Here is a 19,570-nt window from a genome sequence, read left to right as displayed (position 1 = left end):
TAGGAGAGGAGAAAGAAGGCCTCGTGGCTGATCTGCGTTTCTGCACATCCTAATGAAGCAGTCATCATCGCTAGTGATGGACAGCCACCTCCAACAGTAGTAGGCTGTGATCATCAAATATGGTTCTGGTTCATCAGTTCTGGTTAGTTATCTCTTGGTTAAGATTAAAAAGAATACCTTTTCAGACTTTCATTTTGAAGATGATGCAAGTTTGCAGGCTTTTTTTTTTTTCTTCAGAGGAGTGTTTAACCGGCTTAGGGCTTTCCCATCCGGGACGTCTTGCTACCTCAGATATTTAGCTAGTTCACTTAGTTTGTTTAGATTTGGTGGGAGTGTCACTTCTCAATATATTACTCTGACTTTAAGGAAACAAATCACAGCCTAGCCCTGTGATGACCTGGCGACTTGTCCAGGGTGTACCCCGCCTTTCGCCCGTAGTCAGCTGGGATAGGCTCCAGCTTGCCTGCGACCCTGTAGAAGGATAAAGCGGCTAGAGATAATGTGATGTGATGTGTGTTGTATAACATGTAATGATTTATCAGGGCACGACACTGGCCTTGTTTAGGATCAAAGTTGTATTTAAAAGACAATTCATGACTGCTTAATGCAACATGTGGTATTTATTAAAAATTAAGTTAACCTTGTATGAAATGTCTAGGTCACTTCTTATAATGGCTCCTGTCATGCCTTTTAATAATGTCAATAATGTTGTTCTTGGTCACGACATCATCCCCTCCTTGTTTACTTCTTTTTCTGGCTCTCCTTTGCTGTTCGAGTAGATGTGGGGAGTTGAGGAGTTGCGGTGGAAGCTGGGAGCCAGTCGGCTTTACTCTCTCCACTATGTCCAGAAACAAGCGCTTATTATTGTTATTCATGAAGGTGATTGCTGTCCCTCGGTGCCCGAGTCTTCCTGCTCTACCAATCTGCAGACAAGTCATTACATCAGACTCTACAGGCATATTTATCACAAAAATAGTAGTGATGAAGGAACAAAGCTTTCTGAAGCCACAAAGATGAGAGTTCAGTAAACTTTAGTGCACATCAGTGACACCTGGTGGTCAAAACTATGAAGGGCAGATATTAGTTCAGGTCTAGTAGGTGTTTCAGTGGGATTTTTCTTATCTATGTGACTTAATTAAGGTTAAATCCAATTAGACAAAATGTTCTAGAGCTCCAGTATCAAGGTTAAAAAAAAAATCAACACACAATGCCAGGTTTAATCACTGTTAAAGAACAAAGGAACATCATACCTGATGAACATATTCATCCATGTTAGCTGGCATGTCAAAATTCACCACCAGCTTGACATTGGCCAGGTCGAGTCCTCTACCCAGTACGCCTGTACTAACCACCACTTCAAACTGGCCCTCAAGCAGACCCTAAAAAACAATATGCACCGTGGCAAATCATTATCTTTAATTAAATCTGCTAATATTTTATCTGTATCACATCTTTCAAAAATGATTACCTTGAGGATTCGGTTGCGTTCCCACTGCGTCTTGTCAGAGTGAATAGCTACTGTATTTAAACCCATAACTTTGTGTACAGCCTCACATAAAAGGTCAGCTCCAGCTTTACAGTCTACAAACACCACCACAGGAGGCTGGTAGAGCTTTGTGTCCTGTAAAGGGGAAAAAAAGAAGAAAAAAGAAAAAAAAAAAAAAAGAGATCAGTTTCTGTTAAGAAAGAGAGTAAAAAGGGTTAATGGCTGCTATTAACATGTGATCAGGTCACAAGTGAACAGAGTCCAGCGCATCTTAGGCCCTGTCCACACGGCAACGGATTCAGGTGAATCTGATAAAATTGTTTATCATTTCAGCCTGGCGTCCACACGGCACCAGCGTTTTGGGTGCCCCAAAACGAAATCTTTTGAGAACGGGTTCCAGAGTGGAAAGATCTGGCAACGGCGCCGTTGCGAAGTCGTCTGGATGAGTAGAACGGATTTGTTTACGATGACGTCACAACCACATGTGCTTCACGCCGGGTAGAAGTGTAATGAACTCGATGCGAGTTGTCAACAAATCCTATAACTTGGTTCATGAAACGTGCTTACAAAATATTTTCACTGTGAATATTTATTGTGTAATGGTGCAAAGTGAGAGAGAGAGAGAGAGAGAGAGAGAGAGAGAGAGAGAATAGCCCTTAGGGCAGTCAATCCCGCCAGCAAAAATAGGGGAAAAAAAGGAGCGATCTCACCTCTTCAGATGTTGGTTTAAGTCCTACAATACATTCCTCAAAAAGGGCGTAGAAGAACAAATTAATCCATCAACGTGTAGCATTCAATTTATTCCGGACCATTAAAGACGCCGCCTTCCGCGTAGAATCATACGTCATCCTCGCCGCCATATTGGATGGGGCAAAGCAGAGAATAAAGATGCCTCATTCATGTGCTGCATTTAACTGTACTAACAGGTTTGCCGTCCAAACGAGATTACATGGGATTACCTTTCACAGGTGAGACTGGAAAAATACTTTTCATTGTATTTGGTCATTATAACGTAATTTTACAAACAGATTTTTCTGACTGTGGCTAATATGAAGTCTCGCGCATAATAGTTTATGCGCATGCGTCCTTACTTCTATTATTCTGGTGTCTCCGATGGGACCGTCTTACAGCGCACCTAGAGGTGTGGCATCGTTTTCAGCAAGCGTTGCGTTGCCATATGTACCTGATATTTTACTAATCCGTTGCCCATGTGGACGCGATTTTTTTTTTTTTAATCTCGCTGCCGTTGTCGTGTGGATGTAGCCTTAGAGACACACTGTAATCTAATCACCTTTGGAGTTAGTCAGGAGCATATGCGACCGCATTACATTAGTGTAAAAGTTGCTACCTGATGCTGGGCTTACCAAAATGCCAGATCACCTCAAAAGGATTTTAATACCAAAGTGTGAACGGAGTCCCCCCCCCCCAAAAAAAAAAAGTCGAGATACAGTAATCAGGACTTGATGGAATGCTGTAAGCACAATTCCAGCCACCAGTATAACTGAAACTAACAAACTGGTGTATGAGATACCAGGGTGGGAAAACTTACAAACTATCCTCAGTGTCTTTCCTGGAAAATAAGACTGGAAACCAAAACAAAGGTGGTTCCAGGAAAGAGCTCCAGAAGGGTACAAGGACAGGATCTGGCCAATAAAGGAGTACAACTATACTGTATGTTTATAAATGAAGCCCTGACATCAGGTAAAACACCGGATCTCGAACCAGTCCTCTGTGTGAGTGGGGACGGAGGACAAATGTGGACTGTCTGGCTCTGAGAGGGACTACCCTGAGAACCACAGCTGTAAACAAAACCTAACACATTCATTCAGACTGTAGACGTACAAGAATGCAGCAGAGACCAAAAGAATAAACACCACCACTGCAAATATATTCTCAACGACAGGGCAACAAAACAGTGTTTTCTTTTCAGTAAAACGACAGATGAGCCGATCGACATATGAATTTGGAAAGATTTCCAACTCTCGGTTATGAGCTCACACCATCTGGAAGCCCCACCCCCTTCCTCTCAATCTCAAGCTTTTCACAGCAAGCTGAGGACACCCAATTGTTTCTCTCTTTTCCTCCTTCTGACACACAGGTCTCTGCTTGCATCTCTGTTTGCCTGCGTGACAGCCATCACCTGAAGCTCAACTCAGGCATGACAGAGGTGATCTCCATCCTCTCCACCCCTGGACATTCTCTAGGCCACCTTCACTCAGCACAAAGAACCTGGTAGCAAGAGGTGGTGTTTGACCCAGATGTGTAGATTCCTCCTCTACAACATCTGAAGGATCTGCCCCTTTTCTCACCACCTGGTCCATGCGCCGATCCCTCTCCCGCTTGGGCTACTGCAACTCTCTCCTTGCTGGCCTTCCAGCATCTGCCATCAAACCCCTGCAGCTCATCCAGAATGCTGCAGGTCTACAACCTCCCTCGTTCTTCCCACACTACCCCTCTGCTCGCTGCCCTTCACTCGCTACCTGTTGCAGCTCGCATCAAATTTAAGACATTGGTGCTAGTTTACCAGGCTCTCAAGGGGTCAGGTCCAGCATACCTCCAGAGACTGATCTGCCCCTACACTCTGCTACTACTGGTCACCTGGCCCCTCCTCCTCTCCACTCGAGACTGCTGTCTGTCCTGGCTCCCCATTGGTGGAATGACCTCCACATCGAGGTCAGAACTGCCGACTCCCTGACCATCTTCAAGTACAGACTGAAGACTCATGTAATGCAATGTAATGTAATGCAAGCTAAATAATGCATGCTCGCTTTCTCTCAAAGTAAATGGAGGATATTATTTAGAGTTCATTCATGTGAAATAAGACCCATCAAGGCTTAACGACTTAGTCGCAAATTAAGTTCTGCAAAAAAGTCAAGAAGGAGTAGGATTTTTTTTTTCCTCTTTGTTTTTAAAACCATTTGTGGGTGGTACGGTGGTGTAGTGGTTATCACTGTTGCCTCACAGCAAGAAGGTTCTGGGCTCAAGCCCAATGGCCAATGGGGGTCTTTCTGTGTGGAATTTGCACGTTCTCCCCGTGTCAGCGTGGGTTTCCTCCGAGTACACCGGTTTGCCCCACAGTCCAAAGACCTGCGGACTGGCTACTCCAAAAATTGTCCATTCAGAGGGACGGGTTCCACCAAGTTTAAATGCCCTAGACACACCAATGATGGAGTCTTAAAATGTCATCAGTGGTGCCCCTATGACCATTGCTGGTGATGGGACGAAGAAGAAGAAGAAAGCCATTTGTCCTGTTTGTGTTGGGATCCGGGTTGTTGATTTGTCCACTCTCTGGGTAAAAAAGCGGACACTCACTCACACGCGCACTGTTAATTATGCACACCTGTGCGTTATTAAGACACATCAGCATGCCTCTAAAAGGACTGTGTTGACGCACACTTGTTGCGAAGTATTACGTGATGCTTGTACACTTTGCCGAGCCTTTTTCTCCGTGTTGATCTCCTGGTTTTCTGAACCCTATTCCTAGTTTCCATTTTTAGCCTGTGATGCTCTGTGCCTCGCCCGACCCATTGCTTGTTTCTCGTTTATGATCTTGCCTGCTGTTTTGGATTGTTTGCCTGTTTTGTCACTTTTTATTAATAAAACATACTCCTGACACACTGAAAAAGTGTACACTTTAAATATTATATTTCTGCATTTATTGAGATACATGTACATTAAATATTTTCCCCTATATTTTGCAGTGCCAGTGGTGTAGTGGTTAGCGCTGTCACCTCACAGCAAGAAGGTCCTGGGCTCGAGCCCCGTGGCCGGCGAGGGCCTTTCTGTGTGGAGTTTGCATGTTCTCCCCGTGTCTGTGTGGGTTTCCTCCAGGTGCTCCGGTTTCCCCCACAGTCCAAAGACATGCAGGTTAGGTTAACTGGTGACTCTAAATTGAGCGTAGGTGTGAATGTGAGTGTGAATGGTTGTCTGTGTCTATGTGTCAGCCCTGTGATGACCTGGCGACTTGTCCAGGGTGTACCCCGCCTCTCGCCCGTAGTCAGCTGGGATAGGCTCCAGCTTGCCTGCGACCCTGTAGGACAGGATAAAGCGGCTAGAGATAATGAGATGAGATTTTGCAGTGCCCAGCTTAGAATAAAAATCCACAAACCGATCTGTGTTTCAAGTTCTCTCTGGCTGGTGGTGCGCTATCAGCGGTGAGTGGGACTGTCGTGAACTGGCAGTTTCTTGTCTTGGGGACTCAAAAAGCTCACCATTTACTCCGGAATATCCTTGATAATCATCTGCCCCTTCGTCCGACATATAAGAATCACAATCACTATCAGAATTCTCTCCAAAACGTGATTCCATATCGAGACTGGTCTAACCACTGCTGCGCACAGGAATGAAATTGATCCCTGGATTGTTACACATGTGACGTCACACACCCCTTTGGGAGCTTCCGGTTCAGTCTCGGCAGATTCCGTGAAAATCGGCTGATCTTATTGATTTTCCATTAATTTATGGCCTTTTGGATCGGCTATGGTTTAAAAACACATGGTCAGTCAACATAATGACTGTTGCTTTGTAAAAGGAAAAAAGTGGGGTTTAGAGGCATATACAGTGCCTTAAAAAAGTATTCATACCCCTTGAACTTTTTCACATTTTCCCACCTTGCAACCACGAACTTAAAAGTTTTTTTTATTGAGATTTTATGTGATAGACCAACACAGAGTAGCACATAATTGTGAAGTGAAACGAAAATGATAAATGGTCTTCAAAATTTTAAACAAATAAAAATCTGAAAAATGTAATGTGCATTAGTATTCAGCCCCCCTGCGTCAATAATTTGTAGAGCCACCTTTTGCTGCAATTAAAGCTGCAAGTCTTTTGTGGTACGTCTCTACCAGCTTTGCACATCTAGACACTGAAATTTTTGCCCATTCTTCTTTGCAAAATACAGTGCCTTGAAAAAGTATTCATACCCCTTGAACTTTTTCACATTTTTCCACCTTACAACCACGGACTTGAAAGTTTTTAACTGATATTTTATGTGATAGACCAACACAGAGTAGCACATAATTGTGAAGTGAAACGAAAATGATAAATGGTCTTCAAAATTTTAAACAAATAAAAATCTGAAAAATGTGGTGTGCATTAGTATTCAGCCCCCTGTACTCTGATACCTCTAAATACAATCCAGTGCAATCAATTGCCTTCAGAAGTCATCTAATTAGTTAATAGAGTCCTACTGTGTGTAATTTACTCTCAGCATAAATACACTTGTTCTGTGAAGGCCTCAGTGGTTTATTAGAGAACACTGAAGAACAAACAGCATCATGAAGACCAAAGAACTCACCAGACAGGTCAGGGATAAAGTTCTGGAGAAGTTTAAAGCAGGGTTAGGTTATAAAAAAATATCCCAAGCTCTGAACATCTCAAGAAGCACTGTTCAATCCATCATTCAAAAATGGAAAAAGTATGGCACAACTGCAAACCTACCAAGACATGGCCGTCCACCTAAACTGACAGAGCGAGCAAGGAGAGCACTGGTCAGAGAAGCAGCCAAGAGGCCCATGATCACTCTGGAGGAGCTGCAGAAATCCACAGCTCAGGTGGGAGAATCTGTGCACAGGACAACTATAAGTCGTACACTCCACAAATCTGGCCCTTTGGGAAGAGTAGCAAGAAGAAAGCCATTGTTGAAAGACAGGCGTAAGAAGTCCCATTTGCAGTTTGCCAGAAGCCATGTAGGGGACACAGCAAACATGTGGAAGAAGGTGCTTTGGTCAGATGAGACCAAAGTTGAACTTTTTGGCCTAAATGCAAAGCGCTACGTGTGGTGGAAAACTAACACTGCTCATCACCCTGCACACACCATCCCCACTGTGAAACATGGTGGTGGCAGCATCATGCTATGGGGATGCTTTTCTTCAGCAGGCACAGGGAAGCTGGTCAGAGTTGATGGGAAGATGGATGGAGCTAAATACAGGGCAATCCTGGAAGAAAACCTGTTGGAGGCTGCAAAAGACTTGAGACTGGGAAGGAGATTCACCTTCCAGTAAGACAATGACCCTAAACATACAGCCAGAGCTACAATGGAATGGTTTTAGATCAAAGAATATTCATGTGTTAGAATGGCCCAGTCAAAGTCCAGACCTAAATCCCATTGAGCATCTGTGGCAAGACTTGAAAATTGCTGTTCACAGACGCTCTCCATCCAATCTGGCTGAGCTTGAGCTATTTTGCAAAGAAGAATGGGCAAAAATTTCAGTGTCTAGATGTGCAAAGCTGGTAGAGACATACCACAAAAGACTTGCAGCTGTAATTGCAGCAAAAGGTGGCTCTGCAAAGTATTGACGCAGGGGGGCTGAATACTAATGCACACCACATTTTTCAGATTTTTATTTGTTTAAAATTCTGAAGACCATTTATCATTTTCGTTTCACTTCACAATTATGTGCTACTCTGTGTTGGTCGATCACATAAAATCTCAATAAAAAACTTTTAAGTTCGTGGTTGTAAGGTGGAAAAATGTGAAAAAGTTCAAGGGGTATGAATACTTTTTCAAGGCACTGTAGCTCAAGCTCAGCCAGATTGGATGGAGAGTGTCTGTGAACAGCAATTTTCAAGTCTTGCCACAGATGCTCAATGGGATTTAGGTCTGGACTTTGACTGGGCCATTCTAATACATGAATATTCTTTGATCTAAACCATTCCATTGTAGCTCTGGCTGTATGTTTAGGGTCATTGTCTTGCTGGAAGGTGAATCTCCTTCCCAGTCTCAAGTCTTTTGCAGCCTCCAACAGGTTTTCTTCCAGGATTGCCCTGTGTTTAGCTCCATCCATCTTCCCATCAACTCTGACCAGCTTCCCTGTCCCTGCTGAAGAAAAGCATCCCCATAGCATGATGCTGCCACCACCATGTTTCACAGTGGGGATGGTGTGTGCAGGGTGATGAGCAGTGTTAGTTTTCCGCCACACACAGCGCTTTGCATTTAGGCCAAAAAGTTCAACTTTGGTCTCATCTGACCAAAGCACCTTCTTCCACATGTTTGCTGTGTCCCCTACATGGCTTCTGGCAAACGGGACTTCTTATGCCTGTCTTTCAACAATGGCTTTCTTCTTGCCACTCTTCCAAAAAGGTCAGATTTGCGGAGTGTATGACTTATAGTTGTCCTGTGCACAGATTCTCCCACCTGAGCTGTGGATTTCTGCAGCTCCTCCAGAGTGATCATGGGCCTTTTGGCTGCTTCTCTGACCAGTGCTCTCCTTGCTCACTCTGTCAGTTTAGGTGGACGGCCATGTCTTGGTAGGTTTGCAGTTGTGCCATACTTTTTCCATTTTTGAATGATGGATTGAACAGTGCTTCTTGAGATGTTCAGAGCTTGGGATTTTTTTTTTTTATAACCTAACCCTGCTTTAAACTTCTCCAGAACTTTATCCCTGACCTGTCTGGTGAGTTCTTTGGTCTTCATGATGCTGTTTGTTCTTCAGTGTTCTCTAACAAACCACTGAGGCCTTCACAGAACAAGTGTATTTATGCTGAGAGTAAATTACACACAGTTAGGACTCTATTAACTAATTAGATGACTTCTGAAGGCAATTGATTGCACTGGATTGTATTTAGAGGTATCAGAGGACAGGGGGCTGAATTCTAATGCACACCACATTTTTCAGAATTTTATTTGTTTAAAATTTTGAAGACCATTTATCATTTTCGTTTCACTTCACAATTATGTGCTACTCTGTGTTGGTCTATCACAAAAAATCTCAATAAAAAACTTTTAAGTTCATGGTTGTAAGGTGGAAAATGTGAAAAAGTTCAAGGGGTATGAATACTTTTTCAAGGCACTGTACACTTTAAGTTGGTTTGCCAACCTGCCAAAAAACCCTAAAGAAGAAGAAAATGGCGGAGTGTGTTGCTGAACCAACCGAGGACGAAATAAAAACTCTATTTGAAAACAAAATCCCAAAAAAGCAACAAAATATGGAATAAAAGTATCTTCTTTTTTTAATTTTTCAAGAATTATCGCATTTTTCAGAAATTGCTGCTGTCATTTCGCCAGTTTGTTTACATTCCAAGTGGAAATGATTTTATACAAAACGTCTGACAAAGTTTTTAATTTACTGAATTTGCGCAAAATAAATAAATAAATAAAAAAGGCTCCATTTCCCACAATCCAGTGAATGTGGATAGAATAAAACAGTTATTCCACTCAATGTCACTGTACATGGCTTATAGACAACTCAGTGCTACACCGATGTGATAATCATGTACGACTCGACTTCATGGAATAACTTAAAATATTTTATGCACAAATATTGTTTGTTTTCTCAGATGATTTTCCCTGCTATGTTTGTTCTTTAGTTCTGTGCTGTTAAAAGTGAAATCTTTCGTGCAACGTTCTTGCTGTACATGAAACTGATCAGTTCCTCCACCAGGATAGTCAACAACATAATGGATTGATAAATCGGACATCATTATCACACCTCTGTCTAAAAGAAATAGTTTCTTACATTCAGAATCTCAAAGAGCTTCTTTTTCTTTGATGGCTCCTCTACCCAGAGGATGATCTGGCGAACGTTAGCACACGGTTGATTCTTCTGGCCAACTGTAATGCGTACAGGATCGCTGGTTAGACGCGATGTTAGCAGCTCCGTCCCTGCAGGTATTGTGGCAGAGGTTAGCAAAGTCTGATGGTCCTCAGGAATGTGCTCCAAAATCTCCAGCACTTGTTGCTGGAATCCCATCTTCAGCATGGTGTCAGCCTGACACGGCGAACAGAAGATTTTTAAAGAGAGACAGCTGGAAGGAAAGCAGTTTAAACAAAGCACCAAACTGTATTGAATAACAGAATCATACCTCATCAACAACTACGACTTTGACGCGGTCAAGCTGGACGGCCTTCTGCTTCAGAATCTCTATGAGACGGCCTGGAGTGGCGATCACAATCTGCATGGACAGGAAACATGCACATTTTTTTCATATACACATCGATTGTGCTACAGGTAAACAGTAACAAAATAAACCCGAATTTGTTGACTGATTTATTAAATACGTAAAACACAATTATTTTACAGTTGTAGTATTCTTGGGTTTCAGTCACGTGACTTTTCTCAGCGATTTCACTTCTGGTAAAACAGCTGGTGGTCTAGCAAACCAAAATGGCTGCCGTAGTGCAAACAACTAGTGATAACTTATCAGAGTATGCTTGTAATCTAGAAGCCACTGCTCACTTTAGATACTGCATATCCAGAAGATTGCTACGTGCAATGGAATCGACCCCTACAGTCTGGGAAAGAAGGATTTGTCATACGATCTTGAAAACTACCCTTCAGTCGAGTTCCCCAGCATCTCAAACTATCTGGTGTTGCAGACGTCCTTCTACACCGCAAAACAGATGAAAGTGTGGAAGAGTATGGAGGCTTACAACTTTTTTGTATGTGGCTGGGTAAAGGACCTCGGGATCAAGTCACTGCCGAATGATTCCTGTATTGTTTTTGCCCGTGTATGTATGGTTTTTTTTTAAGCTTTTCGTTCACATCTTTACAACGAAGCGCTGCAAGTTGAAGTGTAAACAAACAACAGTTCGCTTGATTCTCACTTGTGTTGGCTCTTATCTCTCAGCTAAATCATTCACAAAGATAATCAGAAACCCCTTTAAAGACCTGGATCTTAGTTAAACAAGATGGAGAAGTGATCACAGCGCATTGTAACTGTATGGCTGGGGAAGAAATGTGTCATGACCTTCATGCATATGGACTTTGTGAAGAGTGAGGAGTAAACAAAGAAACAGCTGGGGACTTTAGCGCATCGTGATTAAAAAAAGTACCGTAAAATAACGACACATAGCAAGAAAAGTACTTGGGAAACACTAAGGACAGAGCTGAGAGGGAAATACAAACCTTTCACCAAGTGATCACTGCAAACTTGAGCAGGCTTCGACTCGGCTCCCTTCGATTTCAGTGAGAGGTTCAAAAGCCACCTTTCTCCACGTCTTTTGTGAAAATCCTGTGTTCATTCACCCTTTTTTATTAGTTCACGGGGAACCCTGAAGAAACTTTTATCAGTTTCATGGTTTGATCGATTTGAAAAACCTAAAACACCACAAGCGTAAGACATTTTTCATGCGAGCAATGCACCTTCTCCGTACAAACGCTTTGTCAACTGAGCTTTGGTAGACCACCTGCTAAAGTTTTGAATTACTAATGAGGCGGATGTGACGTCACGTGAAACCCAAGAATAAAGTCTTTGCATCTGCTGTAATTTACTCAAACTGCACTGTGAACATGGACAACTGACCATCATGCTCACATGTGCTTGTTGAACATCCTATTCCAAAAATTTAGTCCCCCTTTATTACTATAATAACCTCTATTCTTCTGGGAAAGCATCCCACTACATTTTCGAGCACAGCTATGGGGATTTATGTTCATTCAGCTCCAAGAGTATTCCTAAGGTCAGGCATTGATGTTGGATGAGGAGGTCTGGGGTATGGTTGGTGTTCAGTGGGGTTGAGTTCAGTCAGGGCTCTCTGCAGGACACTCAAGTTCTTCTAGTCCAACCTTAGCAAACCATGTCTTCATGGAGCTCGCTTTGTGCACGTCAGCATTGTCGTGTCAGAACAGGTAGTTCCAATGAAGGGAAACTATAATGCTTCAGCATATAAAGGGATTCTAGACAATTGTGTGACACCAGTTTGAGGAAGGTGTCTACAAACGTTTGGTCATATAGTGTTTTAGTGCTGTAATACTATGAATTGTTCACTGAAACTGAAATAAAGCCTCCTGCAGTGCACATTGCTGACAGAAAACATTTGGGATATTGGAACGAGTATGGTTTAGAAGGACTACCTTGATTTTCTGCTTGAGCCGATGTAGCTGAGGGGGTAGGGGCATCCCCCCGACCAGTAGTGCAGTCCTCATGTTGGGCAGGCCCATAATCAGCTCCTTCACCTGTCTCTCAATTTGGATAGCCAGCTCCCGGGTGGGAGTCAGAATCACATTCACAGGGCTGGCTGAAGTACCTGCTTCCTTCTGAAAATCAAAAACAGGCACAAATTAAGACTCTTAATTAAAACACAAGTAATCAGTAATAATGGTGGTCTTTCGGTTTCAAGACACAACACATGCTGATGATTCAGATGTACACTACCGTTCAAAAGTTTGGGGTCACTTTGAAATGTCCTTATTTTTGAAAGAAAAGCACTGTTCTTTTCAATGAAGATCACTTTAAACTAATCAGAAATCCACTCTATACATTGCTAATGTGGTAAATGACTATTCTAGCTGCAAATGTCTGGTTTTTGGTGCAATATCTCCATAGGTGTATAGAGGCCCATTTTCAGCAACTATCACTCCAGTGTTCTAATGGTACAATGTGTTCGCTCATTGCCTCAGAAGGCTAATGGATGATTAGAAAACCCTTGTACAATCATGTTAGCACAGCTGAAAACAGTTTAGCTCTTTAGAGAAGCTATAAAACTGACCTTCCTTTGAGCAGATTGAGTTTCTGGAGCATCACATTTGTGGGGTCGATTAAATGCTCAAAATGACCAGAAAAATGTCTTGACTATATTTTCTATTCATTTTACAACTTATGGTGGTAAATAAAAGTGTGACTTTTCATGGAAAACACAAAATTGTCTGGGTGACCCCAAACTTTTGAACAGTAGTGTATTTTTTTTTTACTCTGCTCCTCTGCTCCATAATACAAAAGTGGGCAAACATGTCTGTCTTTCTATTTACATAACTGCTCAAGGAATATACACCAAAGATCACATCCCACTCTCTAATCATGTCCTGTACATCCATTAGCCACTTTTAATGCATGTCTCTCCACACTGGGAAATTCAATAAGCTGCAGTGTCCTATTGATACCCAGACCATGTACTAATCCAAGAGGGAAATGAAGTGTTGTGTGTTGGATGCTTTTTGTGCTCCAAATTAGCTGCGTGATCAATATAGTAATAATATACAGTTAGGCATATTAGGTGAAAATTCAATCCAAATAGCATGAAACTGCTCTCATTGAATTCAGAACATACTTTCTACAGAATTAAAATACTGTATGTTTATCCGTTCTTGAGATATTGCAAATCAAAGAGTGAAGAAACGGCTTAATTTTTAGAAAACTGCCGTAATATTCTGTATGAGGATCACATGGTCCAAAATGGGCCTCATTAACCAATGAGATCAAATGTTTTTTCCTTCATAACTTTATTTTTCCAAGATATTTACATGGAAATTAGCAGGCACATAGATGGTTGTATACCGAATACAAAATGTGAAAAATTATGCAAATTATGCAAACCAGTTATGCAAATTAGTATTTGATCAGTATTAATTATGCTAATCAGGTAAAAACATTAAATTGGTACACTCTCTTCTTCAAAGTTTCAGCAAATGCCTTTATTTGTGCAATATAAAGCTGATCTTAACTCATTTATACATCACAAAGAAGGAGAAATCAATCAATGACAAAATCTGCATAAATAAACATTGAATGTCTTACATCTACCATTCTCTATCAGAATAAAAAAAAATAAAAGGTTCTTTCTAATCCCCTCTTTGTGCTCTGTAGACCTTTGTATTTCTCTAAAGTAGGGCCTTCTAGTGTTTATATGAAAGAATATAAATGATAATATTTACAGCTTTCAAGGCAAACCTCAAAAAAAAAAAAAACCTGTCTGATCCACATTCAATAAACAATTCACGTTAACTGAACTGAAATTGACACTCGCGTTTCTGACTTAGGCTTTTTTAAAATCTCATTCCGACCACTAAGATCTCAATATTTTTTCATCAAAACAACTCCAGTTATATTCTAAAATAGTTATTTATTTACATGAATCAGTTTGATTTGAATAAATAAGTCGGTAAAGCTATGAAAACTCACTTCAAAGTCTCATCAAAAACAAAACCATCAAAACTAGCAGACGGAAAATTTTGCTGAATCCTTCATCAGAAACAGTGAGTATAAAAAAAGTCCTCTGATTGATATTCACGAATAATCCAGTCAGAAAGTGATCAGGGGAGAGAGAGAGAGAGAGAGAGAGCCTGACCGCTTTTCCGTGACTCAAAAAGAAAAGCACCGGCAGTTTCCCAACATCACGCGAGCAGAGTTTTTACTCTGTTATACCGACTTCAACCTGCCATTACTCCCAAAGTACTGAACAGATCTTAACCAGATACATTTCTTTGGAAAGCAAAGATAAGCTTTTTAATGATAGCATTCACGATAGAAAATATTCAAGCAATGACAGATTTGGAAACTTAGATGAGCGTCTGCATGGACAGTTTTCACAGCACGGCCAGCGAGCGTCTGATAGGCCTACTACAGTGGAATATACTTTAAATATGAACTAAAACATCATCAGATTTTCCACACAAGTCTTAAAAGCTCATAAAGATGAAACAAATGAAGAAAATTATACTTGGTCATTTATTTATTGAGGAAATGATCCAGGATTTTTTTTTTATATATATCAGTGATTTACAGATCAGCAATTATGGGCAATTTAAAGTAGCCAGTTGACTTAATCTGCATGTCTTTGGATTGTAGGAGGAAACCGACGCAAGCACCAGGAGAACATGTAATCTCCACACAGTAAGGTTCCAACCTACAGTTGTGGTCAGAAGTTTACATACACTCATCATGGGCACGAATGTCATGGTAATTTTGGGCTGTTAGTGATTTCCTTGAACTGTTCTTTTTCCAGGGTGGAATGATTGTACAGTGTACATCTTTAACGACTTCAAAAAACAAGAACTGACCGCACAAGTTTGAATTTATTTTGGATTTTCTCTAATCCACACAGGCTCAAAATTATGCATACAGGTTCAAATATATACATACACCCCCACTAATATTTGGTTAAATGTCCTTTAGCAAGTTGCACCTCGACCAGACACTTTTGGTAGCCATCAACAAGCTACTAGCATAATTCTGGCTGGATATTTGACCACTCTTCTTGGCAGAATTGGTAGGTTTCCTGGCACGGATCCGGTTTTTAAGAGTAGTACACAAATTTTCAATAGGGTTGAGGTCAGGGCTTTGGGAAGGCCATTCCAGAAGCTTAATGTTATCCTGCTTTATCCATTCCAAAACCAGTTCTGATGTGTGTTTGGGATCATTATCCTGTTGGAACACCAAACGGTGTCCAAGTTTCAACCGTCTAACTGTTGATTTGAGATGAAGTTGAAGAATTTGGAGGTAGTACTCCTTCATTATTCCATACACTTTGTGCAATGCACCAGTACCACTGGCAGCAAAACAGCCCCAGAGCATGATGCTACCACCACCATGATGCTTGACAGTTGGTACAGTGTTCCTAGGTTTGAAAGCTTCACCTTTACTCCTCCAAACATACCTCTTGTCGTTGTTGCCAAATGGCTCAATCTTTGTCTCGTCTGACCATAAAACTTTTCTCCAGAAGGCATTTGGCTTGTCCATGTGGGCAGCTGCAAATTTCAGTTGAGCTTGAAGGTGTCGATTTTGGAGCAGGGGCTTCTTTCTTGGTCGGCACCCTCTCAGTCCATGGCGATGTAAAACTCGCTTCACTGTGGACAATAACACTGGTGTTCCAGCAGTTTCTAGTTTATGGCAGGCTTGAGCCTTGGTGGTTCCTGAACATCCTAACCAATTTCCTCTCATCTGAGGGTGACAGCTTGGGTCTTCTTCCAGACCTCGCCAAAGTGGTGACGCATCCGAATAACTTGTACTTTCATACAATTGTTTGAACTGATGATCTTGGAATCTGCAGTTGTTTAGAAATGGCTCCAAGAGACCTTCCCAACTTGTGTAAATCTATAATTCTCTTTCTTAGGTCTTCACTGAGTTCCTTGGACTTGCCCATGGTTCTGAGTATTGGTCAATCCAATGAGTGCTGTCAAACAAATCCTTTTTATGCTGGCAAAGAGAAACTACCAGTTGTAGTCAATCATGATCACTAACGAGAAGTGAATAGGCCTTGGCAAGTTAAAAGACATTGTAGAACCTTCAGCACCACTTATTAACAAATTTAAGTGAATGTATATATTTGAGCCTGTGTGTATAATTTTGACCGTGTGGATTAGAGAAAATCCAAAATAAATTCAAACTTGTGCATTCAATTATTGTTTTTTGAAGTCATTAAAGATGTACACTGTACAATCATTCCACCCTGGAAAAAGAACAGTTCAAGGAAATCATTAACAGCCCAAAATTACCATGACATTCATGCCCATGATGGGTGTATGTAAACTTCTGACTACAACCTAGATCTTGCTTGCTGTAAGGTGACAGTGCTAACCACTGCACCATCGTACCATCCAGTAAGTAACAAATGTTTAACATTTCTCTCCACATTTTACCTCCAAGCAATGAAGCACCACTGGAAGCAGGAAGGCAATGGTCTTTCCAGATCCTGTGTCAGCCGTGGCAATCACATCTCTCCCAGCCAAACCTACAGGAACCATCTGCATTTGGATAGGAGTCGGGGCTTCATAGCCAGCCTTCTTCAGGTTCATCTTGAGCGCTTCAGGAAAACGGCAGTGCTCAAATTCAATGATGGGTCTGGTGACATCATGACCTTCTGTAACAATTGCCAGTTCTTTCTTCACCCTTTCAACCTGGTCTTCAGTCAGATCCATTATGAAGGCATCTTCTTTGTAGGAGTAACTGAGCCCGGCACTATTTGAGGTGTTCTCCGTATGCGTCTGATGATGCGATGGAGCGACGCCTGGACTGTCTTGCTTCATTTTGGAGAAGACCTTTTCTCGAAGTCCTATGCACATACTGGCCAAGTGGCTCGCCTTGCACTCCAAACTGCACACATCATTGTCAGTGTTGTCACAGATGTACTCACCATAACGGCCACACATGACACAGACAGGTTCCCCTGGGTTTGGCCATCTCTGGCTTTTCTTGAACGACTTTACAGGTTCCTCCTGTTCCTGCGCCTCTTCACACACCTCTGTTTCATCACTTAGTAACTCGCTTTGCAGTACCATGGCATCTTCATGTGATTCGTCCTGTTTATTATCTTCTGTTTTCACTGGCAAACCTTTTTCCACACTGTGCGATTCTGTAACATCAGGAGCAGTTACAGTGTCATCCAGGTTTCCTTTGCTTTTTTTCACCTCGGTGGTTTTCTGACTCTCAGACGCTCTCTTAACTTTTAACGATCGAGGCATAAACATTTTCCTTTCAGGCTCATAACAAAACAGCCACACGCAAAACTAATACACTTATAAATATTATAAATACTCCCAATTTACAACTAACTCATAGGGCAAGAAAACATAACGCTTTGGGTTTAAACCAAAAAAAGTTACATATATATACACAGAGAGAGGGAGACTGCTGTGCTGCTTGTTTACGCTGAATCGGTCGCGCAAATATGACGACAGTACTACCTTGGAATTCTGGGTATTGGAGTTCATGGTAGAAAGGGGAAAAAAACATGTCCGAAGTGTTGTAGTATTTAAAAGTAATTTATAGTCATTCGATCATTTTGTTTTTGGATATCTAAACTGTAAAAACAAAACGAAATACTAATCTCTTTACTGTTTCTTTTGCGGTAGAGAGAGAGAGAAATTGAATGAAATGACTCGGATTGAGAGAAAATATTTGTTTGTTTGTACAGTGGTGCTTGAAAGTTTGTGAACCTTTTAGAATGTTCTATATTTCCGCATAAATATGACCTAAAACATCATCAGATTTTCACACAAGTCCTCATCTCATCTCATTATCTCTAGCCGCTTTACCCTGTTCTACAGGGTCGCAGGCAAGCTGGAGTCTATCCCAGCTGACTACGGGCGAAAGGCGGGGTACACCCTGGACAAGTCGCCAGGTCATCACAGGGCTGACACATAGACACAGACAACCATTCACACTCACATTCACACCTACGGTCAATTTAGAGTCACCAGTTAATCTAACCTGCATGTCTTTGGACTGTGGGGGAAACTGGAGCACCCGGAGGAAACCCACGCGGACACGGGGAGAACATGCAAACTCTGCACAGAAAGGCCCTCGCCGGCCACGGGGCTCGAGCCCGGACCTGCTTGCTGTGAGGCGACAGCGCTAACCACTACACCACCGTGCCACCCCACACAAGTCCTAAAAGTAGATAAAGAGAACCCAGTTAAACAAATGAGACAAAAATATTACACTTGGTCATTTATTTATTGAGGAAAATGATCAGATATTACATACCTGTGAGTGGCAAAAGTATGTGAACCTTTGCTTTCAGTATCTGGTGTGACCCCCTTGTGCAGCAATAACTGCAACTAAACGTTTCCAGTAACTGTTGATCAGTCCTGCACACCGGCTTGGAGGAATTTTAGCCCATTCCTCCGTACAGAACAGCTTCAACTCTGGGATGTTGGTGGGTTTCCTCACATGAACTGCTCGCTTCAGGTCCTTCCACAACATTTTGACTGGATTAAGGTCAGAACTTTGACTTGGCCATTCCAAAACATTAACTTTACTCTTCTTTCACCATTCTTTGGTAGAACGACTTGTGTGCTTATGGTCATTGTCTTGCTTCATGACCCACCTTCTCTTGAGATTCAGTTCATGGACAGATGTCCTGACATTTTCCTTTAGAATTCGCTGGTATAATTCAGAATTCATTGTTCCATCAATGATGGCAAGCCGTCCTGGCCCAGATGCAGCAAAACAGGCCCAAACCATGGTACCACCATGTTTCACAGATGGGGTAAGGTTGTTATGCTGGAATGCAGTGTTTTCCTTTCTCTAAACATAACGCTTCTCATTTAAAGCAAAAAGTTCTATTTTGGTCTCATCTGTCCACAAAACATTTTTCCAATAGCCTTCTGGCTTGTCCACATGATCTTTAGCAAACTGCAGATGAGCAGCAATGTTCTTTTTGGAGAGCAGTGGCTTTCTCCTTGCAACCCTGCCATGCACACCATTGTTGTTCAGTGTTCTCCTGATGGTGGACTCATGAACATTAACATTAGCCAATGTGAGAGAGGCCTTCAGTTGCTTAGAAGTTACCTTGGGGTCCTTTGTGACCTCGCCAACTATTACATGCCTTGCTCTTGGAGTGATCTTTGTTGGTCGACCACTCCTGGGGAGGGTAACAATGGTCTTGAATTTCCTCCATTTGTACACAATCTGTCTGACTGTGGATTG

The 19,570-nt window shown here is 41.9% G+C and overlaps 1 protein-coding gene across 1 annotated transcript; it reads right to left on the bottom strand.

The window, feature by feature from the left end:
- Window positions 1-496: 496 nt before the first annotated feature.
- Window positions 497-17,789, bottom strand: ddx59 (DEAD (Asp-Glu-Ala-Asp) box polypeptide 59). Its single transcript, XM_060940617.1, has 7 exons — window positions 16,780-17,789; window positions 12,280-12,462; window positions 10,289-10,378; window positions 9,943-10,194; window positions 1,469-1,621; window positions 1,251-1,379; window positions 497-923 (listed from the first exon to the last, which is right to left on the bottom strand). The coding sequence occupies exons 1-7, from the start codon at window positions 17,605-17,607 to the stop codon at window positions 660-662; spliced, it is 1,899 nt and encodes a 632-aa protein (XP_060796600.1). The 5' UTR covers window positions 17,608-17,789; the 3' UTR covers window positions 497-659.
- Window positions 17,790-19,570: the final 1,781 nt, after the last annotated feature.

This window comes from Neoarius graeffei, chromosome 15 (assembly GCF_027579695.1).
Source record: "Neoarius graeffei isolate fNeoGra1 chromosome 15, fNeoGra1.pri, whole genome shotgun sequence".
NCBI classification, from domain to species: Eukaryota; Metazoa; Chordata; class Actinopteri; order Siluriformes; family Ariidae; genus Neoarius; species Neoarius graeffei.
Note: the sequence above shows the minus strand (reverse complement) of the source record. Positions and strands in the feature narration are given on the sequence as shown.